General features: G+C 56.1%; 1 protein-coding gene across 1 annotated transcript in view; it reads left to right on the top strand.

Annotated features, from left to right (window-relative positions):
• Nucleotides 1-9,405, top strand: part of LOC102768739 (bifunctional heparan sulfate N-deacetylase/N-sulfotransferase 4) — a 145,663-nt gene that overhangs the window by 81,796 nt on the left and 54,462 nt on the right. Inside the window, exon 6 of the mRNA XM_015563373.1 lies at nucleotides 7,813-7,824. Within this exon, the coding sequence (XP_015418859.1) occupies nucleotides 7,813-7,824 (12 nt within the window). The remainder of the gene's footprint in view (nucleotides 1-7,812; nucleotides 7,825-9,405) is intronic.

Below are 9,405 nucleotides of genomic sequence, written 5' to 3'. Positions count from 1 at the left end.
GGCAATACTATAGGCCCTCGGAAAGCTGGCACCTCTCTGTACGGCGGTTTTCTCTGTGGGCTCCTCTCATCTACACGTGTCTGTCCCTAAGTCTGGCTTTATGATGTGGGTGAAAGGATGAAGAAGGCGGCGATAGTACCCACACAGACGGTAATGTTAACATGCAGCTTCGCCGGGCACCTTGCAACGATGGGCCAAAGCCAGCGGGATAGGAGGTGACCAGGAGTGATGGGAAGGCCCCCAAGTTGCTTTCTTAGAAGACAGTGGTACCATTTCAACTTTAAATAGGGATGAACATCATGTAAGGACAGATGACATCGGCCAGGGAATAGTACGAGCTGCGTCGCGATGCGCGTGCCCTGTTGAACTGAAGTTGTCCGGATCAGCGGTCGCCAACCACTGGTGGTCCTTGAGGTCCGAAAGGCGACCGCTGGTCCAGACAACTGAAGAGTGTCTGGGGCTTTTTGTTGTTGTTTGGTTTGGTTTGGTTTGTTTTGTTTTTTTTAAGAGTGTCTATTCTGTGGTGATGTGGAACCTGTCGCTTTTAGCGTCTCCTCCGATGCGAAGAGTCTGTGATTCTATTCCGATCCAGGGAGACCTGGCACATACATCCTTTCATTGTAAAACGTACAAAATGCAAAGGGGATTCAGTTTTATTTTTCTTTCTTTTTTTATTTTTTTAATCCTCACCCAAGGATATTTTCCCATTGCTTTTTTTAAAAAATATATTTTATTGATTTTTTACAGAGAGGAAGGGAGAGGGACAGAGAGCTAGAAACATCCATGAGAGAGAAACATCGATCAGCTGCCTCCTGCACACTCCCCACTGGGGATGTGCCCGCAACCAAGGTACATTCCCTTGACCAGAATCGAACCCGGGACCCTTGAGTCCGCAGGCCGACGCTCTAGCCACTGAGCCAAACCGGTTAGGGCTTCCCATTGCTTTTTAGAGAGAGTGGAAGAGAGAGGGAAAGACAGAGAGAAACATCCGTGTGAGAGAGACGCATCGATTGGTTGCCTCCTGCACGAGGCCCAACCAGGGCCCGGGCCGGGGAGGAGCCTGTGACTAAAATGCGTGCCCTTCACCGGAATCGAATCTGATCCCCTTGGGTCTGCAGGCTGGCGCTCTAGCCACTGAGCCGAACCGGCTAGGGCCAAAGTGGTTTCGATTTTAAATACCACAGGCCAACAGCATACATTTGGTTTTGCTCTGTGAGTGTAAGGTGGTAGGAGAGGGCGCAGTTAGCATGCAGACAGTGAGAGGATGGGATGAGCGAGCGGGAGAGAGGCAGGGGTGAGGCCCCCAGGGGAGGGGGACGCAAACCCGTCATGTGGGTGCTGGCCGCGCTGTGGCCGCCAGACAGCACAGGCCATGTGAGTCCGGGTACTTTCTGGGGTCATTTGTAGGGACACCCCCTCGGAGGCCAGTTACAGCTGGGACAGTCTGTGGGGGGATGTCCCCGTGTCCCTCTCCAGGGTGCGTGACAGTAGAATCAGCAGCCGCACAATTCTTGCCCGTGGCGGGAGCTTGCCGCCTGAGCAGGGGCTGGACTCTGTAGCCTGCGATGTCCAGCGGCCACCCTGCCGTCAGGGGCCCACGCGGTGCCAACACCAGCGCTTCCCTTCTGCTCCCAACTCTGCATCCATATTCCTGGGCGTCGCCCCTAAACCAGACCCGCGCCCTTTCTGTGCCCGAGAGTATGGGCTACGTTTTATGTGCGTGTGATCTTCCACGCTTTCAATGTTGCCTCTTGCTGCATCCTGTTTCCTCACGCGTGCCCAGATGCCCTCCGTTCCTAACAGACCCTGAGACGGGCCATGCACACTGGGGCTCGGCCCGCATCCTGGCTCGCGGGGCTGCCTGCGTTCCTCGGTGCCAACTCGCTCTGCCCAAACGCGTCGGGCGACTGAAAATTAACCGCGAGGAGGCCCCTCTGACTGGCATTTCCAAGAGCAGCCGGGCAGCCGCCACTGCACATTCAGCCGGCTCCCTCCTCTTCTCAGGTGCCCGAACGGCCTCCTCACATATTGGCATTTCCCTGCCCGCTCCGCACTGTCAAATGCTCGCCTGTATTTCCCTGGTGCCAAATCCTCCCTGGATTTTCAATGCAATCTTTGTTCCGACAGGAAGAAATATACTTTAATCAGGGGTGAGCTGAAGCGGCTTGTGCCAGGTGAGCCGCATCGCTCAGGCCCAGACACGTCCCCGTGAAATGCGCAGGCGGACAGCGCGAGGAGGGGGCGGCTCAGCCGAGGTGTCCCCGCGGCTGGCGGGCGGGAGATGAATGTGCCCTCCCGGGTGTAGCTTCCCTCCCGCCTCATTTTATTTTCCTGCTGCACAAGAACAATGTGAGCATGGAATTTTCCTAGTTTTCTTAATGAATATGTTTAAAGAGGCTCAGACTCTAGAATTCTCTCCAGTGGCGATGCTGGAGCAGAAAACCTACTATGTGTTCCCAAGAGCAAAGCAGTGCCTACACTCCCCATCGCTGGCCTGTGTGGGGCCAATTGCAAATTCTGGTGAACTTGAAGCTGACCTTGGAGCACAGTGGGCCACAGTGACATGCTTCTCCACGTGCTGCCGCTGGGCCGCACACTCCTGGGCCGCACACACCAGGCTGCACACACCAGGCTGCACACACCAGGCTGCACACACTTGGGGTGCACACACCAGGCTGCACACACCTAACTGCTCGATTCTGACTACACACACCTGGGACGTATACACCTGACTGCACACAGCAGGCTGCACACACCTGACTGCACACAGCCGGCTGCACACACCTGACTGCACACACCAGGGATGCACACACCTGGACACACACCTGGGTGGCACAACGAGGTCCCTGCTCCGTGTCTGTCCATCTGGGAGCTCCCAAGGGGAGTGGCCTGCAGGATCAGGCTGAAATCGGCTCTCCGGCATCCCCCAAGGAGTCCCGGATTGCGAGAGGGCACAGGCCAGGCCGAGGGACCCCACCTTTGCACAATCGGGCTGGGGAGGGACCGCGGGAGGGTCCAGGGCGTGTCCGGCTCATCGCGCTCAGTCCCAGTCAGCTGGACCCCAGCAGCAAGCTAACCTGCTGGTGGGGGCATCTGCCCCCTGGTGGCCAGTGCACGTCATAGCGAGCAGTTGAGCAGTCTTAGCATATCATTAGCATATTATGCTTTGATTGGTTGTTCGGTTGTTCTGCCGTTTGGTCTATTTGCATATTACCCTTTTATTATACAGGATAAATTCAGGTCCAGCTGCTCTCCCAGCCGAGCTCCGGGCCTGGTCAGGGTCATGGAGGCAGTGAGCCTTCTGGGAGCGGGGTTGCTCAACACGGAGAACCGCCCCCCGCGGGGCCAGCACGGCCCTGCTGAGGGTGGAGACTTCGGGAAATCCTATTTCCGTTCGAGGGAAGACCGCACGCAACCCTTCTTTTCCTGGATCTGCTTTTTAAACTTCTCTTCAAGATTCGCAGGCCTCGCCTCTACAAAAGCACCAGTCTCCTGACTCACAGTCCCAGCTGGGCCTGCACCCTCTGGGGTCCCGGGACCTGAAAGGCGGGACCAGCAGCTCCGGGGTTGGGGGGTGGGGAAGCCCTGCTCCCTCCCAGTGGGACCAGCACGGGTTCTGTGGGATTCCCACCGCGGATCCTGGAAATGAGGACGTCGGAGGGGAAAGGGCACCAAGGCCTCAGAGCAGGACGTGCTTCTCTGCAAACCCGCCCTGTCCCCCTGTCCAGCGGGAGGAAGGAGCCGCCCCGTCCCACAGACGCGTGGACGCCCTCCTTGCGCCCGCTCTCCCAGGTGCTGCAGGCGGGCACCTGCACCCTACACGCCCACACCCAGAACAAGTGGTGAAATTACATTGTTGTTTCCACTTCATTTCCCTGGGAAAATAAGTGAGAGCAGCAGCACTGCACGGGGGAGTCTGTTTCATGGAGCGTGACCGCGTCATTTCTCTTCCCGGAGCGCGTGGGGGGCGGGCGTGGCACCTCAGCGCGAGTGCACATTCAACAGCAGGACGCAGCCTCCTGCTCATGTTCATGTTCGTCGCTAGATAAGGCTTTTCACTGCTTTGAGTGATTGATGGGATGTGATGTGATGTGATGTGATGTGCAGATGTTAGGGGCACGGTGCTCTGGGCCTCGGGGGTCGTTTGGAAGTGAAACAGTGAATTCGTGGCAATGAGAACAATCCCTCTGTCGGCGTGACCTGGACGGTGGGTGGGGCAGCAGCGAGGCAGGGGCTGAGGTCACCAGGTGGAAGTGGAAGGTGTGTGCTTTGTCTGTGAGTCCCCTCCCGCCCCCAGAGTAAAATTCCCGACTGTATTCTCCCTTCTGCTGACCATGCAGCATCGGAGCGTCCCCTGCGCCCGGCTTCCTGCCCAAGGGCCCGCGTCTCATTTCCATTCTGAGGTGCAGTCCCGGGCGAGGCTGTTTGGGCCACTTCTGTGGGTCCCACTTGGGTTTTTTTTTGTTTTTTTTTTAATATATTTTATTGAGTTTTTTTTTACAGAGAGGAAAGGAGAGAGATAGAGAGTTAGAAACATCGATGAGAGAGAAACATCGACCAGCTGCCTCCTGCACACTCCCCACTGGGGATGTGCCCGCAACCAAGGTACATGCCCTTGACCGGAATCGAACCTGGGCCCTCTCAGTCCGCAGGCCGACGCTCTATCCACTGAGCCAAACCGGTTTCGGCCCCACTTGGGTTTTTACTGCGTCTCTTTTCCTGCCTCTCCTCGGAGTCAGATATTTCAAAGATAAAAATATGAACTCTCTTCTTTTTTTTAATGTATTTTTATTGATTTCAGAGAGGAAGGGAGAGGGAGAGAGTTATAGGAACATCAGTGAGGAAGAATCATGGATCGGCTGCCTCTGCATGCCCCACACTGGGGATTGAGCCCACAGCCCGGGCCTGTGCCCCGACCAGGAATCGAACCGTGACCTCCTGGTTCACAGGTCGACACTCAGCCCCTGAGCCACACCAGACGGGCTGAACTTTTTTCTAAAACATGTCGATAGATTTGTATTTTTTTATTTCAAGAAATCAAATTACTTGTCTCAGTTTTTCCCTCAGTGGCTTGTGTACTGATGGGATAAGGTGTATTCATCTAATTGCTAAATTGCTGGCATTCGTTGAGGAATGGTTTTTAATCCTAACCTGAGGATGTTTTTATTGGTTTTAGAGAGGGGAAGGGAGAGGGGAAAAGAGAGAGAAACATCAATGTGAGAGAGAAACATCGATTGGTTGCCTCCCGTACTCACCCAGACCAGGGATGGAACCCACTCCCCAGGCATGTGTCTTGACCAGGACTCAAATTCACAACCTTTAGGGGCTCAGGACGACACTCCAAACCCCTGAGCCACATGGCTCAGGGCACACTGAGGAGTTTGCTTGTTTTTAAGTCTTACCATTTCCACCCACACAGTCTCATCAGGAGCTGTCACAGGGTCCTGTCACTGAAGTTAGCTTGCATTGATGTTTATTTATTACACTGGAGGCCTGGTGCGTGAAATTCATGCATGGGGAGGGTTGGGGGATTCCCTCAGCCTGGCCTGCACCTCTCACAATCTGGGACCGCTGGCTCCTAACTGCTGGCCTGCCTGCCTGATCACCCCTAGCCACTCACCTGCCTGCCTGATCACCCCTAACAACCTCTTCCTCGGCCCCCACCACAGTGGCCTCATCCGGAATGATGTCCAGAAGGTCATTTGGCTGTCCGGTCTAATTAGCATATTACACTTTTATTATTATAGATTTTTTCTGAGATTTATCTAATCTGGTTTTTTTTGTTGTTGTTGTTAATCTTCACCTAAGGATATATTTTCCCATTGATATTTTTTAGAGATAGAGTAAAAGGGAGGGAGGAAGGGGAGAGAGAGATAAGAAAGAGAAACATTGATGTGAGAGAGACACATTGATTGGTTGTCTTTTGCACACTCCCTGACTGGGCCGGGGCTCGAGCCTGCAATCCAGGTATGTGCCCTTGACCTTGAATGGACCCCCTGACCTTTCAATGCACTGGCCGGTGCTCTAACCATTGAGCTACCAGTCAGGCTCTTTAATCTTAAGTGTAAAAATAATTGTTAAAAAGAATTGTGCCCTAGCCTGTTTGGCTCAGTGGATAGAGCATTGACCTGTGGACTTAAAGGTCCCGGGTTCAATTCCTGGTCAGGGCACATGCCCGGATTGCCAGCTCAGTCCGTGTAGGAGGCAGCCAATCAATGATTCTCTCTCATCATTGATGTTTCTATCTCTCTCTCCCTCTCCCTTCCTCTCTGAAATCAATAAAATTATTTTTTTAAAAAGAATTGGAATCTGGTGCTTAATGTGTGATGAATTGTTGCAATGCCGCCTGCTGCTTGGAGTGCAGCGCTCATTTCTGCTGGCATCTCAGTCCTTTTATTTCTTTGGGGGTTTTGTTTGTCATCAGGGAGCTCTTCCTGATGTGGGTGTGGCTGAGCCGGATGCAGGGGACACTGCCCAGGGGGCCTGAGCCACAGTGGGGGTCACAGGCAAATGGGGCAGCCTTTGCGGGGGCAGGCCAGTTGGGGGGGTGGGAGCTGGTGGAGGGGGAGGCCTGGCCGGAGGAGAGGTGGCCGGGCACCCAGGGCAGGTGGCCCCGCAGGCCTGGGCGCTGGGAGGCCTGGCTTTGGCAGAGTCCGGTGAGGAGGAAGCTGTGGGAGCAGGTGGGGAGGCTCAGGGCGAGTCCGCAGGGCGGGCTGACAGCTGTACCTGCCTTCGCAGGGAGGTGTCCAAGCAGGTGCGTGCATCCATCTCCCCGTTACTGTCCTTCCCGCTGACACCTCGGGGCCCCTCTGTGCCCCGGCGCTCACCAGGCCCCTCCTTTCCCACAGTCTGTCTGTCCTAACGCCCCTCCTCCTCCCTGCGGTCCCTCCGTGTCACCTCCACCTCTCCACCTCCTCCCATGCTGGGCCCACGGATTGCTCCACTCCCCCCAGCACTGTCCTGGGGGCCTCTTTGATTTGGGGGAGCAGGTCTAGCTCGCCCAGCCACGGGCACCTCGGCCTCCGGGTGGCTCAGCGGGTCCTCACTGAGGAAGTGAAAACTCTGGCTTCAGGGCGTCCTGTGCCTCACACGCTGTGTCACGCAAGTCATCAAACTGTGGGGAAAAGAAGGCGGGAAAGGGAAGAGGAAGGGGCAGGGGCAGAGGGGAGGCAGGAGGAGGGCAGGGGGGCCGGTCGGTCCCCCCTCCGCAGCCAGGCGGGCAGGAGGAGGGGATGATTATCGGGAACCAGACTCAGAATCACCCTTCCCCGCAGAGTTCCTGCCCGAGCAGGGGCTGGAGGGACAGTCAGGCCATTTCCCCGCTCAGGACCCTCCTGTGAGGGGGGAAGAGCGAGAGATGAGAAAAGGTAACTCTCATTTACAAAGAGCCATGCGTCGTTTTTAGTATTTGTGGCGAGTCCGCAGCCCCTGCCCCTGCCCCGCGGGGTGAGCTTGGGATTGCCGGACGGTTCCTGCCTCCGAACAGGAGCCCCTCGGGGGAGACACGGTCCCTCACAGGTTTCCACGCATCCTGTTTGCTCTGGGAACGTTCCGACCGGGCCCGTGTTCTGCTGTCTGAGCTGTTGTTAACTGACAGCATCTCCGTCACTTAAAATCCTTTCCTCCGGGAGCAAATGGAGCCGCGGACGCAGGCTGCCTTGTCAACGTGCTCCTGTGGCCGCACCAAGTGCCCGGGTGTTGCTGGCAAAGGCCTGTGTTTCTGTTGTGGGTGCTGCTGGCATTCACGCCTTCATTTGTATTTTGTTGTGAACAGTGCGGTTTGCTGGGCACAGAAGGTCCGCGCGTCCTCAGTGCCTCACGGTCAGCACTGGCCGCTGTGCGCGTTTCGCTGCGAACGTGAATGAACAGAGTTACAGCGATCTCCGTGTTCAGGACAGAAAAATCGGCTGGCCAGTGGCTCAGTGGTTGAGTGTCGACCTCGGAACCAGTGGTCACGGCTCCATTCCCGCTCAGGGCACAGGCCTGGGTTTCGGGCTCGATCCCCAGTGTGGGGTGTGCAGGAGGCAGCCGATCCATGAGTCTCTCTCATCATAGACTTTTCTATCTCTCTCTCTCTCACTCTTCCTCTTTGAAGTCAATAAAAATATTGTTAAAAATAATAATCACCGACTTTTAATGACAACCAATGAAGCTTTTTAAATGAACTTTTGGGAAAACACAGCGGCTTTGTCCCACTTTGTGCAGTGTGTTTAATGAAGTGTTTTCTGCATCAGAGAAAAACAGAAACCCCTTCCCCAGGGGCCCTCCGCCCCGAGAAAAGCCGCTGTTCACCTGATCTCCCAGCCGCGACATGGGGTGCCGATCCCCTGCCCATTCTCCCTGGAAACAGAGAGAACTTACGGAGGAGGAATTAATTTACTGCCCCGTGTGTTTATCTGCGCTTCTAATGAGAGGCAGTCACCTCATGGCATCCGACCTGCTGTCCGTGGGGAGAAGACAGAACCGTGAGAAATAAAACCAAATCCACACGCACGCGGCTCACTGGCCCCTGGGGTGGCCACCAGCTTCTGAGGCTCTGTCCTGGGATGTCTTCCTGTGTCCCCATGTGCAGTAACAGCTGCCCGGGGTCCAGGAGGTGCAATGAGAGCTGTGTTCCGGCGACTGGTCCCAGCGACACCTCCCCCTGCGGCCACTGGTCCCCAGTGAGACCTCCCCCTGCAGCCACTGGTCCCAGTGACACCTCCCCCTGCAGCCACTGGTCCCCACTGAGACCTCCCCCTGCGGCCACTGGTCCCAGCGACACCTCCCCCTGCGGCCACTGGTCCCCAGTGAGACCTCCCCCTGCGGCCACTGGTCCCCAGGAGACCTCCCCCGGCCCATCCTCCCCACAGCTCTTTCCACACCCAGTTGTGTGCATGTCTCCGTGGACTTGCTCAGACGCGGCTCCGTGGGTCTCATCCCTTGTCAGGCCCATCAAAGGAGAGAGCCACGTCTTTGAAGATCTTGGAAGAAATTCCTGAAAAAAGTTCAGTATCAGAAATAAGCCTGCCGCCCTGAGCAGAGGCTCTGTGAGCCTCACCCACGGGGCCCGCACCGCTGACCGGCTCCCCGTCATCAGCTCAGAGCCGGTCCACGCCGCTGGCCGCAGCTGGCTCACCACCGGGCTTCACTCCCTGCCCACGCGGCCACTGGACAGGTCCTGCCCCGCCCCCCTCCCCCCCCAGTGCCTGCTGCAGTGCGTCTCGCCTCTCCCCAGTCCCTCCGGGACGAGTTGGTTACGATTATGAAAGGGGCAGGGGGGTCGCCATGACTTCAGTGCAGTTTCTTAAGTATGAGAGCAATTCCCTCCTGATTGTAATGAATTTGATGATGAAAAGAGGTCAGGAGACCACGGGGCGGTGAAATAATAGTCACATTATTTAAAATCTTCACTAACCAGCCTCT

The sequence above is a fragment of the Myotis davidii genome, unplaced genomic scaffold (genome assembly GCF_000327345.1).
Source record: "Myotis davidii unplaced genomic scaffold, ASM32734v1 scaffold698, whole genome shotgun sequence".
Lineage (NCBI taxonomy): Eukaryota > Metazoa > Chordata > Mammalia > Chiroptera > Vespertilionidae > Myotis > Myotis davidii.
The sequence above is the reverse complement of the archived record's forward strand: the minus strand, read 5'-3'. Positions and strand labels throughout refer to the sequence as shown.